Genomic DNA, 20,261 nt, shown 5'->3' with positions numbered 1-20,261 from the left:
AGTTTCACATCTAGTCACAGCTGCTTCTATATGGATGCTGTGTCAAGCACAAGCTCTGCGCTATCCATTATGTGGGTTAAGTGATGAGGGGACTCACAGGTCGTAGTGCTGGTTCCACTTGGGGTCGAGGGTGTTCTTCACGGTGTCTGTGGAGTGACATTGTCCTGAGCCGTCCACCACCACTTTGGCAAAGGGATCAGGGAGGCCTGCAGGGGAACAAACACACACACTCTGCCTCAGCACACTGGCCTGGCCAAGGACAGGCTGTACTAGGAAAAAATGTTATAGGCATCACTCTATCATTATTCGATGATTTCATTATGCAGATGGAAGTGAGACTATACTGTTTCTGAATGGGGGAAAAGAGGGCATCTGAAGAAAACTACTTTTGATGAATAACATTCTGCAACAGTCTAGGAATGGCTGATGTGTGAATCTGATAGTGTGACTGAACCTGACCCGAGTGACAGATATCTAGATACGGGTGGAAATGACACTGACACTAATAGACAGACCTGAGGGACATGTTGGATGACATTCACCTGCACACAGCCTGGGTGTGGTGGACGCACAAGCTCACGGACACACACACACGTATGCCATGCAGGCCCACACAAACAAAACAAAAATGCACTTAGAAATACATCTCTCCATATACATAAATACAGTATCCCACAGAGACAAGCCTACCTTGCTGCCACACACACTCCCAGCGTTCTCTCCACCCAGGCCCTGACCGAGTGAGTGTTTACTCAGCCCCTGAGTGCTGGAATGGGAGGAATGGGCACCAGAGAAACCACCTGAGTGAGGGACCTTAACACACTCCTTCTCCATGACAGCCTGACCCAAACACACCCAAACACTGGGGCCACTATGGACACCTAGCACACACTGAAATGCTGTGCTGTTTCACTCTGAAATGGACTAGCTTTAAATGACGGTATAAACGTTTTATTGAGATCCCATACTTAAAGATATTTCAGACCTGTGTGACTCAATGCATGAAATGTGAATGCAGAAATAAAGGCAATAAAATAGGCCTAGTTTTATTACAAATACTTGGCTAATATTGATAAGCTACATCATGGTGATGTGGTGAGCTCATCTTGCTCTCCACAAACATATCAGTAGTAACATTACAGGCTGCTAACCCTTTCCTCTTTGCTGGTGTAGTGTAGTGGCTGGTTGAATGTGTTAGCATGGCGTTCTGCTGGTAGAGAACTCTAGCAGCTGGCAGCAGGCCCTCTTTTATCAGCACAAACTGACCCACTTTTCACATTTCTCATGGGGGATACATATCTCACACTGCAGACGTCAAAGCCCCCAAGCCCCCTGACTATGAATCTATAAAGCCATTTAACATGGAGTCGAGGATCAGAAACACAGCTTTCATTGGGTTACTTACGAAAGAAATCTTTCTTCACCAGGTTTTTGGCGCAGAGGACTGAAACAGAAGAGGAGAATGCGGTGTTATTTTTTATCGTTGCAGATAGACACATATTACACACTGACAGGCTGTTGTGATTGTGGGGTTACATCACTGCCAAGGGAGAAGTTTGTGCAGGGCTGAAGTTATACACTGCTGCTCAGGGAACTGAATCGAAAAGCGCTCCATCTTGGATATAGATAGCCTTGGCTACATTACATAAGCAGCAGGAGCAGGAGCATTTATTTTATAATGTGTAATGTAAGACAAGTAATTTGACTTTCAGGTGATAGAGAAAACACATGAACATATATCTTTAGCCAGACTGAATTGTGCCAGACCCTACATCTCTAAATTTGAGTGTGTGTACTGATCATAAGCTGACAACCAGGTGATGACTCAATGACATGAGGAGCTCTCCTGTTCCCCTCCAGAAAATAGACCCACATCAACATGCTTTTTAGCTACAGTAGTTGAGTAACAGCAACGCAACCAAGAAAGTAACTTGACGATAGTGCATATGGGCACTTGTTGGCGACATGCTGAATCATAGGACCTTCGCACATTAATTCAATATGAACTATTAAAAGGACGGGGCATACTTTTCCCCACAGCAGCCAGCCTGCAGCAGCAGATGAGTAGATTGGGCAGATCCCCAGTGAGAGCCCTGGAGGGGCTGCTGAGGCAATGAGGCAGAGCCACTTAAACACCCTCCACTGGGCCTGGATGAAGAGGCTCAATGGCCACCTGGGTGACTGGAGCCACCGCCACACACTCAGTCACTTACTCATCCCCGGCCCCAGCCCAATCCCTCTGGTCCACTTCAGTACAGACACAGCCAGGTGGCCATTGAGTACAGACCAGTCAGGTTTCAAGACTGGTCATTCAACTGAGACTGCTCTTCTCTGTGTCACGGAGGCTCTCCGCACTGCTAAAGCTAACTCTCTCTCCTCTGCTCTTGTCCTTCTAGACCTGTCTGCTGCCTTTGATACTGTGAACCATCAGATCCTCCTCTCCACCCTCTCCGAGCTGGGCATCTCCGGCGTGGCTCACTCTTGGATTGCGTCCTACCTGACCGGTCGCTCCTACCAAGTGGCGTGGCGAGAAGCTGTCTCCGCACCACGTGCTCTCACCACTGGTGTCCCCCAGGGCTCAGTTCTAGGCCCTCTCCTATTCTCGCTATACACCAAGTCACTTGGCTCTGTCATATCCTCACATGGCCTCTCCTATCATTGCTACGCTGACGACACACAACTAATCTTCTCCTTTCCCCCTTCTGATAACCAGGTGGCGAATCGCATCTCTGCATGTCTGGCAGACATATCAGTATGGATGACGGATCACCACCTCAAGCTGAACCTTGGCAAGACGGAGCTGCTCTTCCTCCCGGGGAAGGACTGCCTGTTCCATGATCTCGCCATCACGGTTGACAACTCCGTTGTGTCCTCCTCCCAGAGTGCGAAGAGCCTTGGCGTGACCCTGGACAACACCCTGTCGTTCTCCGCTAACATCAAGGCGGTGACCCGATCCTGTAGGTTCATGCTCTACAACATTCGGAGAGTACGACCCTGCCTTACACAGGAAGCGGCACAGGTCCTAATCCAGGCACTTGTCATCTCCCCGTCTGGATTACTGCAACTCGCTGTTGGCTGGGCTCCCTGCCTGTGCCATTAAACCCCTACAACTCATCCAGAATGCCGCAGCCCGTCTGGTGTTCAACCTTCCCAAGTTCTCTCACGTCACCCCGCTCCTCTGCACACTCCACTGGCTTCCAGTTGAAGCTCGCATCTGCTACAAGACCATGGTGCTTGCCTACGGAGCAGTGAGGGGAACGGCACCTCCGTACCTTCAGGCTCTGATCAGTCCCTACACCCAAACGAGGGCATTGCGTTCATCCACCTCTGGCCTGCTGGCTCCCCTACCTCTGTGGAAGCATAGTTCCCGCTCAGCCCAGTCAAAACTGTTCGCTGCTCTGGCACCCCAATGGTGGAACAAGCTCCCTCACGACGCCAGGACAGCGGAGTCACTCACCACCTTCCGGAGACATTTGAAACCCCACCTCTTTAAGGAATACCTGGGATAGGATAAAGTAATCCTTCTACCCCCCCCTTACCCCAACCCCAAAAAAAATACATTGTAAAGTGGTTATCCCACTGGCTATAAGGTGAATGCACCTATTTGTAAGTCGCTCTGGATATGAGCGTCTGCTAAATGACGTAAATGTAAATGTACAGACACAGCCAGGTGGCCACAGACACAGCCACAGGTAATAATGGCCTGGATTTCTATTGTATTTCAATTACCTTTGATTATTTGGTCTAGGTATTTTTTGGCCATCCCGGTCACATCCCACTGATCAGAATCCACCCACTATGCTCACTACCAGCGCCATTCAATACCACCCACATAGACGCCAACTGCGGTGCGACAGCCGTCCATAGTTGCCATGTGAGTCGATTTCACATCTTTGAGAGATGAAATCTGTCTCGTGTCTGGCGGGCCCCGAGGCCGTTTGTGTGTCCTCTCTCTACAGAGACCCGCTCACATGCAGGTGAGAGTGTCCAGACTTTACTTTGCTAACACAAATAAACAAAGGCAGGCCCATAGGAGCAGACAGCAGCCAAAGCCATTGAATCTACAGCCACCGCTATTCATCTGCCACCCCCACCCCCCCCACCCACAGCTAAACACAGGGAGAACCACAGTGCTTACACTGCATGTGAAACATAACCTGACTCCTAAATCAATTTAGGTCTGAGCTGAAACAATGTATGAGAGGGAACAGAACACCATTTAAGAGTGCCATGGACTGAATTAAAACACACAAATCACAGACCGCAGTGTGAAACAAACATCTACACATGGTGTTCACTGATACACTCAGCACACACAAAGGGTTTCTGGGTTTAATGAGAATTACTCCATTAAAATAGAGAGAGGAGGGAGAAAAATAGGTCTTAACCGAATCTAAACCCTCTTGGGGGGATGGGGAGGGAGAACATGCTCGACAGACGAGGAAGAATTTCTTTCAGCAAACATCCCTGGGAATGTGTTCCGTTCCAGTGAAACCCACCTCATTACTCAAACATCTGGTATGCATCTCTCTCAGTCTGTCTCACACACACACTGTATGCCAGTCATCGCACACACCACAGGCCCCTGAAAGGGTCCACAACACCTCGCTCTGCACACCAACTCTAGCTCCAGTGATCTAATTAATTATTTACAGGCAGAGAGGTGTGAGAGAGAGAGAGAGAGAGAGAGAGAGAGAGAGAGTGTGTCGGGGCGTGAGGAGCTGTGAGGGGGTGAGGAGTTGTAAGAATCAGGTGATAGCTCTCTGCGTTATCACTATTCAGGTCTCCCTTGCTTCTTCTACAACCAACTATGGGCATAACAACATATGCTGGGTCCTGAAAACTAGCTTCATAGTGTTTCTCCAAAATAGATGATTTAATCAAAAGAACTGGACTCAGAAAGCTGGTAATTTTCTGTATTTTCACAGCTGCAGCGGAGCAAAGCTACAGGAGATGGACATGAAAAGTGAAAATGTTACAGGGAGTCCCAGTGAGAAAGGGCAATGGTGAGTCTCATATAGCCAAATGTAAACTGGGAGAGAGGAAGAGGGAAGAGAGAGGAGGCCGGTGACACAATAGGCCTGTCTGACTGTGGTAGAGAAATTACACATCACATACCAGAACTTGCAGTAATGTCCCTCTGATCGGGACATGATAACCAACGGGCCTTCTGTAAGCATACATTAAACCTAGCCATCAATACAGCAGGAAAACAACACTACACTTATACATGTAAAATATAGAACAGGCCGAATTACAGCCGAGCACAGCGGACCCATGACAAAACCAACTAAATTACAGAGACAACCAGACAATGGGAACAGAGAAGCCAATTATGAGATAGACCACAGAGCATGAATGGAGCACAGGGCAGCAATCATCATCCAATGGAAGCCAACCATCAGAACATTAGAGGAGTTCTCATTACTATGGCCCTATAAAATCTGCCATGCGGAGAATGGGGATGGAATCACAGTATCCAGACATTAAAACGGAATTCAACCATATAAATTGTTTTATTGAACTTAGTAGGGAATCAACTAAATGTATTGAAAATTAATTAATTTGTGCAAGTTTATCATAAGACATGAACAGAATGCATCAGTGATTTGTATTTCCTGCAACTTTCTGAAGAGTTAATGAGAATCCCCCATCTGTGTATGCGCAGTGAGTTCGTCTACCACTTTGTGTAACCGCTAGCGATGATGCTAATGAAAAGTCTTCTGGTAGATGGAAAGGCTTTCCCAAAAAACCAATTAAATGTTCACTACAAAGTAACCTACGCTTAAATGGCAGAATGATATCATGATTATTTGCATCAATCCAGTGGATATTTGTTTTGCAAACTCTACCATCACGTGTGCTACAAAAACAACACTAAATAACAGCCTCTTGCTAGGTGCACACTGGAATTAAAAAGGGTAACTACACCCCAAAATCTACATTTCTAAAAAATGTCAGACCTCAAGTGGTCTCCTGATGTCGTTTAAGCATTGATGTGGCTTAGAACATCCAATTTAGTTGTTTTTCTATAAAAGAAAAGTGTGATTTTGAGAGCGAAAACATGGAGGAAAACAGAAACCTTGAAAAACAAAAAACTGAGAATACGGAATCAGGCAAAAAAAAATAAAAATAAAAATCTTGGGCCCTACATTACATACAGACAAGAGTACACTCAGACCCCATGGGCCAACTGCCTCTCCTTCAGTCAATATATAGCCTAACCACCAATATATGTGTTGGGATAGGTAGGTCAATGTTATGCAGGTATTGGGCAGATAGTCTGACTGATCACGTAGTAAATTAGAGAGTGAAGACCGGCTGTAAACTCTACTGCTGTACACATAATTCCATGTGTCCGGCCCTGACTGTCTGATGGGTTTCCCTGGAGAAGGGCAGCTAAATTAAGCTACCGTGGCTGAACATGGCGGGCTCCAGATCATGTGAGCGCTGGTTGACCCCAGGAAAGGGAACGCCGTGGTCGGATCGGGCTCTATGCCAGCGGCTCAGCAGGCTTCCACCTTGGACGGATGGACAGACAGACTGCAGTAGGAGCCTGAAGATGGACCTGCTATACGGTACAGAGCGTCTCGGTCCGCTCTTCAGAGGTGTCACCCCTCATGGGACGGAGGGCTGAATCCCTCGGCTCAGCTTTATACTTTTACAGGGAGAGGATTCAGTGAGTTACTGAATCTTACATGAACACAATGGGTTATGGGACCCTTGGTTTGTACCTCACTGTCACTCCTTGTGGCCTCATTTAGGTTAGTTAGTGATTTCTCAAGGGCTCTTTCCCATGGTAGCAGAGCACTTGCCTCTCGTGTATAAATCTGAATGTCAAAACAGCCACGCTCTTAAATGTTTCCCTGACGTTGGTTGTTTCATACTTCTCATGGTGCTACATAAACTTCATGACCAAAAGTATGTGGACACCTGTTCGTCGAACATCTCATTCCAAAATGATGGGCATTAATATGTAGTTGATCCCCCCCTTTGCTGCTATAATAGCCTCCACTCTTCTGGGAAGGCTTTCCACTAGTTGTTGGAACATTGCTGCGGGGACTTGCTTCCATTCAGCCACAAGAGCATTAGTGAGGTCGGACACTAATGTTGGGCGATTAGGCCTGGCTCGCAGTCGGCGTTCAAATTCATCCCAAAGGTGTTCGATGGGGTTGAGGTCAGGGCTCTGTGCAGGCCAGTCAAGTTCTTCCACACCGATCTCGACAAACCATTTCTGTATGGACCTCGCTTTGTGCAAAGGGGCATTGTCATGCTGAAACAGAAAAGGGCCTTCCCCAAACTGTTGCCACAAAGTTGGAGGCACAGAATCGTCTGGAATGTCGTTGTATGCTGTAGCGTTAAGATTTCCCTTCACTGGAACTAAGGGGCCTAGCACGCACCATGAAAAACAGCCCCAGACCATTATTCCTCCTCCATAAAATTTTACAGATGGCACTATGCGTCCGGGCAGGTAGCGTTCTCCTGGCATCCGCCAAACCCAGATTAGTTCGTCGGATTCCCAGATGGTGAAGTGTGATTCATCACTCCAGAGAACGCGTTTCCACTGCTACAGAGTCCAATGGCGGCAAGCTTTACACCACTCCAGCCGACGCTTGGCATTGCGCATGGTGATCTTAGGCTTGTGTGCGGCTGCTCGGCCATGGAAACCCATTTCATGAAGCTCCCGACGAACAGTTCTTGTGCTGACGTTGCTTCCAGAGGCAGTTTGGAACTCGGTAGTGAGTGTTGCAACTGAGGACAGACGATTTTTACGCGCTTCAGCACTCGGCAGTCCCGTTCTGTGAGCTTGTGTGGCCTACCACTTCGCGGCTGAGCCGTTGTTGCTCCTAGACATTTCCACTTCACAATAACAGCACTTACAGTTTACCGGGGCAGCTCTAGCAGGGCAGAAATTTGATGAACTGAAAGTTAGTGAGCTCTTCAGTAAGGGCCATTCTACTTCCAATGTTTGTCTATGGAGATTGCATGGCTGTGTGCTTGATTTTATACACCTGTCAGCAACGGGTGTTGCTGAAACAGCAGAATCCAATAATTTGAAGGGGTGTTTCTAAATGTATTTCTAAATAGAAAAGAACAGATGGGAGGATCTGAATGCAGAGCAAGGAAGATAACTGTGGGGGGACAGTCAGAGAACCATCCTGGAGAAAGAGAATGGTTGCACATCCTATCTCACCAACAACACAGAATACTGCATTAAACGGTCCATAAGCCACTGAAGAAACATAGCAAACACCATATAGCTGACAGAACTATATTAGCCATATGATCCAACCCACAGACACCCCCCCATTTAATCTACTTTCTGTCATGATAGCTTTGTTTAATGACATTACATTAAGTGATAGTCCCCATTTTCCTGCCAGCACACATAATTATTTAAATGTATGGGTTTATAGGAAGCGTGTCCTGATGACAGGAGCCTTCCCTAAGAAAAGGAAACTGGCGAGCTTGCACCTACAGGGCGGCATCGTAAATCTGTTTTTATTGGTCACACCGGGCGCACTTTCTCATAATCACACACTGACAAATATATAGCTCTCTCCATCCTGGCACATACACATGGAGACACACACACATATACAGTGCCTTCGGAAAGTATTCAGACTCCTTGACTTTGTCCACATTTTGATACATTACAGCCTTAATCTAAAATGGATTAAATAAATACAAATCCTCAGCAATCTACAAACAATACCCCATAATGACAAAGCGAAAACTGGTTTTTAGAAAATTTTGCAAATGTATTAACAATACAAAAGGAAATAACTTATTTACATAAGTATTCAGACCCTTTGCTATGAGACTTGAAATTGAGCTCAGGTGCATCCTGTTTTCATCGATCATCCTTGAGATGTTTCTACAACTTGATTGGAGTCCACCTGTGGTAAATTGGACATGATTTGGAAAGGAACACACCTGTCTATATAAGGTCCCACAGTTGACAGTATTTGTCCTCTTGCTCCTCTTGTGCACCGGGGTCCTCCCACTCCTCTTTTTATTCTGATTAGAGACAGTTTACGCTGTTCTGTGAAGGGAATAGTACACAGCGTTGTACGAGATCTTCAGTTTCTTGGCAATTTCTCGCATGGAATAGCCTTCATTTCTCAGAACAAGAATAGACTGACGAGTTTCAGAAGAAAGAAAGTTATTTGTTTCTGGCCATTTTGAATCTGTAATCGAACCCACAATTGCTGATGCTCCAGATACTCAACTAGTCTCAAGAAGGCCAGTTTTTTTTATTCTTTAATCAGCACAACAGTTTTCAGCTGTGCTAACATAATTGCAAAAGGGTTTGCTAATGATCAATTAGCCTTTTAAAATGATAAACATGGATTAGCAAACACAATGTGCCATTGGAACACAGGACTGATGGTTGCTGATAATGGGCCTCTGTACGCCTACGTAGATATTCCATTAAAAAAATCAGCCGTTTCCAGCTACAATAGCAATTTACAACATTAACAATATCTACACTGTATTTCTGATCAATTTGATGTTATTTTAATGGACAAAAACAATGCTTTTCTTTCGAAAACAAGGTAATTTATAAGTGACCCCAGACTTTTGAATGGTAGTATAAATATAAATATATACACGCACACACACACAGTACCAGTCAAAAGTTTGGACACACCTACTCATTCAAGGGTTTTCCTTTATTTTTACTATTTTCTACATTGTAGAATAATAGTGAAGACATCAACACTATGAAATAACACATATGGAATCATTTAGTAACCAAAAAAGTGTTAATCAAATCAAAATATATGTTATATTTGAGATTCTTCAAAGTAGCCACACTTTGCCTTGATGACAGCTTTGCACACTCTTGGCATTCTCTCTACCATTTTCACCTGGAATGCTTTTCCAACAGTCTTGAAGGAGTTCCCACATATGCTGAGCACTTGTTGGCTGCTTTTCCTTCACTCTGCGGTCCAACTCATCCCAAACCATCTCAATTGGGTTGAGGTCGGGGGATTGTGGAGGCCAGGTCATCTGATGCAGCACTCCATCACTCTCCTTCTTGGTAAAATAGCCCTTACACAGCCTGGAGGTGTGTTGGGTCATTGTACTGTTGAAAAACAAATGATAGTCCCACTAAGGCCAAACCAGATGGGATGGCGTATCGCTGCAGAATGCTGTGGTAGCCATGCTGGTTAAGTGTGCCTTGAATTCTAAATAGATCACAGACAGTGTCACCAGCAAAGCACCCCCACACCATCACACCTCCTCCTCCATGCTTTATGGTGGGAAATACACGAGGAGATCATCCGTTCACTCACACCGCGTCTCACAAAGCCACGGCGGTTGGAACCAGAAATCTCAAATTTGGACTCCAGACCAAAGGACTAATTTCCACCAGTCTAATGTCCATTGCTCGTGTTTCTTGGCCCAAGCCAGTCTCTTCTTCTTATTGGTGTCCTTTAGTAGTGGTTTCTTTGCAGCAGTTCGACCATGAAGGCCTGATTCACACAGTCTCCTCTGAACAGTTGATGTTGAGATGTGTCTGTTACTTGAACTCTGTGAAGCATTTATTTGGGCTGCAATTTCTGAGGCTGGTAACTCTAATGAACTTATCCTCTGCAGCAGAGGTAACTCTGGGTCTTCCTTTCCTGTGGCTGTCCTCCTTGAAGAAACTTTAAAAGTTCTTGAAATTTTCCGGATTGACTGAACTTCATGTCTTAAAGTGATGATGGACTGTTTGTCTTTGCTTATTTGAGCTGTTCTTGCCATAATATGGACTTGCTCTTTTACCAAATAGGGCTATCTTCTGTATACCCCCCTACCTTGTCACAACACAACTGATTGGCTCAAACGCATTAAGAAGGAAAGAAATTCCACAAATTAACTTTTAAGGTGGCACACCTGTTAATTGAAATGCATTCCAGGTGACTACCTCATGAAGCTGGTTGAGAGAATGCCAAGAGTGTGCAAAGCTGTCATCAAGGCAAAGGGAGGCTATTTGAAGAATTTGTTTAACACTTTTTTGGTTAATACATGATTACATATGTGTTATTTCATAGTTTTGATGTCTTCACTATTATTCTACAATGTAAAAAATAGTAGAAATAAAGAAAACCCCTTGAATGAGTAGGTGTGTCCAAACATTTGACTGGTGTATATATATATATATATATATATATATATATATATATATATATATGAAAGAAAGAAAGAAGGCAACATCATGGGCACTTGCACACAGTCACAAAAAGCCCTACACTCCCAATCATGGGAAAATGTAAAAAACATTATTTCCGTTAGTTTAGTTAGAATCATATAATTGATTTCCCATGTCCACTTTTAACAAAATGCTGTTCTCAGGGAGTTGCAATTTTTTTGCACAACCAAGTGATGTACTTGCCAAAGTGAATAAGGGCGAGGGGAGAGCTGGAGAGCCTAATGGTACAAAAAAAATACAATTTGAGTGACAATTCTAACCAATTCCACCTTATTATCCATGTTGAAGGTTTTTGTCTAGATGGGATATAGCTTTTGTCTGATTTTTCGTAGCAGGTTAGGAGAACTTACGCAGAGGGTTAGGAGAATTAACGTAGCAGGTTAAGAGAATTAGGTTAAGGTTAGGAAAACGTTTCTACTTTTGACGTTCATTTGGCAAAAGCAGTTTCCCTTCTAGCCATGACCATGTGGAAGGGAAAATATCAGTCTTTCTTTGCTCGTCAGAAACCCACCCATGAAACCACTGTGGTGCAAACTCATTTTCCAAACATTTCTCACCCTGTCTGCCCCCACTAAAGGACTTACACCCTCCGGAAAAACATCACGTAACCCTTTGCATCTCGGCTCATCTTAAATCCTCAGTCGCCATAGCGACGGCGGTATCGAGTCAAGGGTGAGAGAAGGGTCTCTCTGTGTGTCTGTGTTTCTCATTCTGGTCGCGCTGCCGGCAGCTCAAAGACCTAAGGACTGCAGTGTGACTGACAGGGAGGAAGGACAGCACAATTGAGCTGTTCACAACTGGAGAGGAGTAGGCTAATGAGTGTTGACATTTAAAACTATGTAATGGAGAAGAATACAGCACACAAACAAACATACACTATAATAGAGGCGGCCTCAGAGGCATTCCTAATTGTTGTATATCAGTGGAATGAGATGAGTGTGAATCTGACAGGGTGGACAGAGTACACTTGTAGTGTACAGTTATTCAATGGTGTCAGCCTTGTACCAGGCACTGCGCTGCAACATCAGTCAGCTAAGGTATCTGTGGGGGTGACAAAGTGAGTAATGACGAGTGTTGCTGCTGTATATCACAGCTTGAATGCTAATGATAACCACGCCGCGTGCCCCTCCCTCTATCACCAGGCTGTCCACACAGCCTTCATAGGGAACCGGGATCACATGCAACTCTGATAAATGACAAAAGCCTTTTAGGCTAACACGTTCTACATTTACTACACATTCTTATCTAAATGGCCCACAACCAAACAGCTGGAGAGGAATTTGAAGCTGCAGCTGGACACACATTCAGAAACCCACCCACACACACTTCCCTCTTATGACCCACGAAGCCTCATCTCTCAATATCCTGTTAAAGATGTGGTACCACTTAATGTCCTCCTACAAGCCCTGAGTCATTGGCACCGACAGGAACAAACACGTGGAACACATCTAATGACTAAACTGGAACATAACCCTGCATTCCAGCATAAGAAGCAGGGGAGTTGTGTATCCTCTCTGTGTCTGACAGTCAGTCAGTGGGTTATTAGTCACATCATAGGTTTCCACATCACAGCCCAAACTAGGTAGGGGGGGGTCAGCAAACACCACAACCTCGGTCAAAAATCAATGAACAGATAGGCTAGAGGTAGGCAGAGACCTTGGGTAAAGTTAAAGTTCCACCTGTGGAGAGAGAGAAGTGGGTGAGTCTCTCCCAGGGCTGGACACAAAGAGACCCACTGTCCGGGGACTCAATGCACCCCGCCACTCAGGCCACCTGGGGAGGGAGAGGTCACATAACACACTGAATGAGAAAACAATCACTGGCCAAAACAAAATGGAGGCACTTCAGCTGGATCCCGCACATCTCCCTCTCTCTCAAACACACAATCAATCTCTACCACTCAAATTATAACCGAATGGGATGGAACATGGGAAATGGATGCTGTGGGGAAAAAAGGGGGTTGACAGTGCTGCCCTGGTGTACAGCTCTGTGGTTAACCATCACACTGGAGTGCATGTGGAGAAGGAGGAAGTGGGGGTGTGGGAAAAGAGAACTGCCCTGTAAAAACCCACCATTACCAGCCTGTCCAAAGTCAAAACCAGGTCTGGAATTTAACAAAAGAAAAAAAGAGGGACGTGTCAAAATCAACCTCTTTTAGTGTGAAATCATAATTGTGACCCAAAACAATAGCGCTGCTGCTGCTAACTCGTGCACCACCCTTCCCCTCCACCTGGTTCCCCTAGTCCAGTGCCCTAACCCAATCCCACCAGACTGTCTGACATCTCCCTGGAATGCTCTCCCCCCTCTCCCCTGCCTGCCTGTCTCTAACCCTGTTTTGACTCCAGGACTGAGCGCTATCATTCGCAGCATTGTTCTTCTGTAAACAAAAGGCTTCCTTTTCCCCTCAACCACTCCTCCCTTCACTACGCCTTCAAAAAAAAAAGAGAAGAAAGATGGAAGGAAGGAAGGAGAGAGTTTGGATCGACAAGTGTTGGAGGTGGACCAGGTCCTAATCTGTAATCTCCAATCCGCTTCCTCCTGCAGCCTGATCAATCTCCTGGTTTCCCCACTCTTGAGGGCGAATTTCCCGCTGCTTCCAGCCAGCCCATTAGGCGCTGGTGGGTTCTCAACTCCGGGCCTGTCTCTCATTCCAAGAGAATGTGAGAGCCTTATCTGGGCTTGGGCTTCAGCACGGACGCCATTGCCTCTCCACAGAGGAACAGTGACAGGACAACATGACTCACACACACATAAAAGGGTTAAATGGGAATCGAGACAGTTTCAATAAAGTCTTCATGGACATTCTCTAGGCTAGTTGTAGACTTTAAATGAGGGTAGGCTGTTTATATGGCCTATGTGTTGTGTGTCATGGGTTGTCTGCCTGGGCTGGCTGTGCTAACATGAGTGTGCCACACGCTTCAGACAGCCCTGCTTAGTGGGACAGTCCAGTAGGTTTGCCGCTGGGCAGGACTCTCCTCTCTATGTGTGCACTCAGCCCTGCTCCGGACAAAAGTGGGTTGCTTTTTAAAGACCTTGCCACACCACTTAACTGTAGACCTGAATGTAGCCTAGTTGTGCAGGGTGGGGGTTAGTGGGGGAGTGCAGAGTAGTATTTGATCAAACCCAACTCTTCAGAGCACAAGTGTGGAAATGTGGTTGAGGCAATTGACTGGTAGAAAATATAAATATCCATTTTAGGCAATTTTTACATTTGAGAAAATCCACGCATGTAAATATGCTAATCTGATAAGACTTCTGCTGGGCAAATAAATGCTGATGTTAAGAGTCTAGGTAGGAGCTGAGTGATCAGGGAAGAGGCTGCCAGGAAAATCTCCCAATGCCTGTAAACAGAGCTCGAACTTCCAAGACTTTAAAATTAGATGTGGGGGAAAAAACACCACCAAGATCTCATCATCTCACACGTCACTTCAGACCATAAGGAAAACTGAGAGCAGGCTTTTAAGAAAATATACTTATTTTCACTAGGCTCAAAATCATAGAAGCTTTCAAAGACATGCATCATCTCCCACACTCTAGAAGTGGAGAAGAAGTCTTGTCAACACAGGGCTGTATAGTGCAATCATTTTACTCACATATGCGCCTAAATATTTTGCAGTGCGACCTGGGTGTTGTTGTTTTTTACCAGTGCGCCTAGAAAAATTAAGGATTCTAGCTTTAATATCTCAAATATTTTTTCATTGTGCTCCTACATTTCTTTGCGTGCGCCTACATTTTTCTACTTGTGTGCACACGTGCTCCTTGTAAAAAAAGGTCAGCGTAGAGCCCTGCAACAACTAGGGAATGGAGAGGAAGGTGGCGGGATGTGCATTACGACCACAAAACAAATACAGCTGAATTGGATTCCCAGGACTACGATTACACATTTATGGACAGTAGAGCAGACATCAGGGACATCTGTCACACAGTCACTGTAAATGACCATGCATGTTAGAAATACAGAGGACTCAAAATATCCCTGGACTTTCCACAAAAATATTACTTTAAAATAAAACGTCAACCATCAGAGATGTTCTCCAAGAAACCTCTCATCATCATACTCAACACACCAGTGTTGAAAAGTGATGACAGATCTGTACATGCTCTGATGAGCTCAAACTAAGAACCTGTTCAGTCAGGTGACATGATGTCTGGCTGGACTGTAGAGAATGACACAGCATTTACAATATCAACCATGAGAGGGGGAAGGTGGGCATTCATTGTTGCCAAAACGAACCATTCTCCTGATGAAGACAATGAGGGAAGCGCTATAGAGACAAGTGTCGGAAAAGCAACCTTTCACTGCTAAACCGGTCTGACCATGCAAACAAATGCACTGAGGAAAGGGCTGACGACATTCTTAGTGTGAGAACATTTCATCCATCTTACATCACCCTTTCCTCCATGAGGCCTTGTGTAATTGCATAAGGAGTCCACACCAACTATTCTGAGAACCAAAAAGAGGGAACTCATTCACATACGTTTTTTGCTATATTTTTGGTACCCCTGCGTAAGTAGGCCTACATGTGTTTTTTCCACTGTGTGATACAATGTGCCTGAGAGGAAGTCATCCAATCGAGTAAAGTCTTCCATAGCACTGATGCTTAGTGAGGAGTCAAAACAGTGAGCACTCAGCTTCTGCCAGGTTGCACCACCGTTGGCTGGGACTGGCAGTTTAGAGTGGCTGCATGGCTCTGTAAAGCTCTTTGGCTCCTCTGCACTTTCTGATGTAGACTAATGGAGGAGAGGCTGGGGTAGAGCTACAGAGGAGAGAGGGATATTACTAACCTGTTTAACAGACATGGAGGTCCGCCACAGCCTGGAGCAGAGAAATACTGCTGCTCCCTTCATTTTCCTCCCTGTGAGTTTGCTTCATAAAATGATTCCACAACTCCGTTTGAGAGGAGGGTTACATCATGAGCAAGCCACGTTTTCGGCCATGCCAACCATCACACTGCCTCTTGAGTAGACTCTGATTCTTCTTTTCATTGGAACAGCAATGAAATACAATGAATGTGCTCCATCCCTTAACCTTGAAAGTCTATAGGTAAAGACAAAAAAAGAGGGTAACCTAGGCCCTATGCATCTCCAATGATTTGGGGATAATTACATGTTTTCAAAGTAAAAGAGACAATGTAGTCCACACACACACAACACGTGTATCTGTTTATATGCATTCTTGGGGGAACCGGTCATCCTTGATTGTCAACACTAGGTACAGTGAGATCCAAAAGTATTGGGATAGTGACATTCTTTGTTGTTTTGGCTCTGTACTCCAGCACTCTGGATTTGAAATGATACAATGACTGAGGTGCAGACTGTCAGCTTTAATTTGAGGGTGAACGGTTTAGAAATGACAGCACTTTTTGTACACAGTCCCCCCATTTTAGGGGACCAAAAGTATTCACTTATGTGTATTAAAGTGGTACAAAGTTAAGTATTTGGTCCCATATTCATAACACGCAATGACTACATAAAGCTTGGGACTCTACTCATTTGTTGGATGCATTTGCGGTTTGTTTTGGTTGCGTTTCAGATTATTTTGTGCCCAATAGAAATTAACACTAAATAATGTATTGTGTCATTTTGGAGTCACTTCTATTGTAAATAAGAATAGAATGTTTCTAAACACTTCTACATTAATGTGGATGCTACCATGATTATGGATAATCCTGAACATATTGTGCATAATGATGAGTGAGAAAGTTAGACGCACAAATATCATAACCCCAAGTCATGCTAACCTCTCACCATTACAATACCAGGGGAGGTTAGCTTTTTTGGGGGGTATGAAATTTGTGCGTCTAACTTCCTCACTCATCATTATTCACGATTCATTCAGGACTATCCGTAATCACGGTAGCATCCACATTAATGTAGAAGTCACAAGCTTGATGTAGTCATTGAGTGCTAGGAATATGGGACCAAATACTTACGTTTTTACTACTTCAATACACATAAGTGAATTTGTCCCAATACTTTTGGTCCCCTAAAATGTACAAAAAATGATGTAATCTCTAAAACGGTTCACCCGATATGGATGAAAATACCCTCAAATTAAAGCTGACAGTCTGCACTTTAACCTCACAGTCATTGTATCATTTCACATCCAAAGTGTTGAAGTACATATTTCACTGTCCCAATACTTTTGGAGCTCACTGTATGTGCCGCTGACAGACATTGAGCTCCATGATTAAAAACCATGAGCGAATGGCATAATGTGCAGGTGTCTACCATAAACAGCTTTTACTGGGTGTTTTGAAGAGTGTTAAACGTGTCTACGCACCATTGTGTCATGTCTGTCCCAGCTTTAGCACCATTTTGTCATGTCTGTCCCAGCTTTAGCAATTGAGGGACGTAGGCAGAGTCATGCCATGCTGCTATAATGAGATCATTCCAAGTCTAGGCAGCTCTGATTTGTGTGCAGGTAGATGGGGTTAATAAGGTGGCACGGTCAAAACTTTGAGATCTCTTTTCTTGCCCTCGCTTAGAGAAGGGTTATGGCCACTTATGTGACAGCCACGTTTAAAAGGTCCTTCAACCTTTTGGGGCGTAAGATGTAGCCTAGTGCATTACACTTTTGTCACCTGTGGCCCTTCCCTTGATGAGTCAGATCAGGGCTGTAATTACACATCCCATCTGAATGATAATGCACATTGAAACCTTGACCTCATACTCTAGACTTGACTGGTTAGAGTGTCTGTGGCCTCTGCTCCAGCTAAACCACAATGAATCATCAGGCCATTGTAGCGATTGTTTTACTGGAGCGGTCCTAGATGGGGAAGGTAATTTCATAATGATTTTCCACCTAGCAAGCCACAACTCATCAAGCAGACAGTTACACAATAACTGGGTCAATCTCACAACAAGGCACTGAGTAAAAGAGACCAAAACCTGACACTGAGAATCCCTCTTCTTTCTACATGGATAAGGTTACATATACCTCATTCTGGAGAGTCCCAATGACTTAAGGACTATGGAATGAGTTGAAGGCTGTGCAATAATGTTGAGAGTAGTCCCTGTAATAACAGCGTTAAATGGGTCCTCTCAACGAGACCGTGTATGGCAGCCATTATAAAAGAAGGATACCTGGCCGTCCTTAATCCAGTCAAACAGCAAAACAATACTTGCTGAATTAAGTGTAATTATATTTTAAAAGGAGAAGGGGCATAATGTTGGGTGACTTTCTAACTAGCCTACTACCGGACATGACAGTCTTCAGAAATAGACATTTTAAAATAGTCATCGTCTTTGCTCACATGCAAAAATCATTTACAGGAAGCCTTGGCATAATTGTTCAACTTTAGTGGAAATGCCATTTGAAATGTGATCTGGTGTGAATATAAACATCTCTTGTGATCTATCTCCTCAGAGGACAGAGGGCTCAACGGCAGGCTGGACACAGACAGATGCTTTGTGTCAGCTGTGAGCGCCTTGCGGTTTTCACACCAAGCCTCCCATAACCCTGGTGACTTAGAGACCCCCATCTGCTCAAGGTTAAAGAGGTAAGGGTTAATCGCATCAATCCGTGTCGATCCAGGTTTACAGCAGAGCCCAGGAACATTCTAGGTACCTCACCACCTTTTACTGGAAACGGAAACAAGTCTGGATATCTAGCGAGTTAATAAGATTTTGTACAAACACGACTGGCTCACCTGAGCAAACCACTACCTCCCCAAACCACAGAAAAAGAAAACAAGAATCACAGACAACTAAAACTGATCACAAAATCAACTTAGCAAAAACTGTTAAAGAGTACAGTACCGAGGATTCCCAGCAAAGTGGAACCCTGTATACATAGCCTAAGTGATGGAGAATAATGGGGTCATGTGTACCTTTGCTCCTGTGTTAGAGGGAGGAAGGTCTGGTCTGGCGAGGTCAGACTAAACAACAGAGATGAGTGTCTGCCTTAGGGCACTTGGCCATGCAACAGGCCCCTCTGCCCTGTTCTAAAGACTGTAACTGTACATGACCTGTTACACTGTGTGGATTCATAGACATGCCTGAAGTCAGGGTTTTTCTCTGGCTCAAAAAGGGGCTTAGGTGGTGGGCGTGGCCGGGGGAATGGCAGGGTGCGTGGTCGGCTCAGCAATAAAAAATATAAATTAGAGGCCCCCATCTTGCCTGTGTAAAGAAGCTTTTAGCATTTAATCTAATTTCCTGCAATTCCAAAACAAAACAAAAATCCATGCAGCTGAGATACATTTTTGCTGTTTTAAAGCTAATTTCCTGTAATTCTACATATTCTGCTATAGAGCTGAGAGAACATTTTGCTGTTTTAAAGCTAATGTCCTGCAAATCTATGCATTTTGCCATGGCTAGTGCTGTGCTCTTTTACTCAAACATAATAAAATATATCCTGCTAAATTCATTGCTTTTGGAATTTTCTATTCTCACTGACTGTTGACCTTTTATTTAGGTGATTGTTAGTTCTCAAATATTAAATTATGAAAAAATATATAGGTCCATTATCTTTTCTACATACTTTATATCTGTTTTTAGTCACTCAAGTTAATACTGAAAGCGTCTTTCCATCCTGAAAATTAACCCCCACAAAACACACACACACAGTTGAAGTCGGAAGTTTACATACACATAGGTTGGAGTCATTAAAACTCGTTTTTCAACCACTCCACAAATTTCTTGTTAACAAACTATAATTTTGGCAAGTCGGTTAGGACATCTACTTTGTGCATGACACAAGTAATTTTTCCAACAATTGTTTACAGACAGATTATTTCACTTATAATTCACTGTATCACAATTTCAGTGGGTCACAAGTTTACATACACTAAGTTGACTGTGCCTTTAAACAGCTTGGAAAATTCCAGAAAATTATGTCATGGCTTTAGAAGATTCTGATAGGCCAATTGACATCATTTGAGTCAATTGAAGGTGTACCTGTGGATGTATTTCAAGGCCTACCTTCAAACTCAGTGCCTCTTTGATTGACATCATGGGAAAATCAAAAGAAATCAGCCAAGACCTCGGAAAAATAATTGTAGACCTCCACAAGTCTGGTTCATCCTTAGGAGCAATTTCCAAACGCCTGAAGGTAACA

General features: G+C 44.4%; 1 protein-coding gene across 1 annotated transcript in view; it reads right to left on the bottom strand.

The window, feature by feature from the left end:
* Positions 1-20,261, bottom strand: part of LOC121551066 (E3 ubiquitin-protein ligase SMURF2) — a 69,765-nt gene that overhangs the window by 28,172 nt on the left and 21,332 nt on the right. The window contains exons 2-3 of the mRNA XM_041863593.2: positions 1,406-1,444; positions 98-206 (exon numbers count right to left, since the gene is read on the bottom strand). Of these exons, the coding sequence (XP_041719527.1) occupies positions 98-206; positions 1,406-1,444 (148 nt within the window). The remainder of the gene's footprint in view (positions 1-97; positions 207-1,405; positions 1,445-20,261) is intronic.

The sequence above is a fragment of the Coregonus clupeaformis genome, unplaced genomic scaffold, assembly GCF_020615455.1.
Source record: "Coregonus clupeaformis isolate EN_2021a unplaced genomic scaffold, ASM2061545v1 scaf0100, whole genome shotgun sequence".
Taxonomy (NCBI): Eukaryota; Metazoa; Chordata; class Actinopteri; order Salmoniformes; family Salmonidae; genus Coregonus; species Coregonus clupeaformis.
This window is presented reverse-complemented; position numbering and strand designations above follow the sequence as displayed.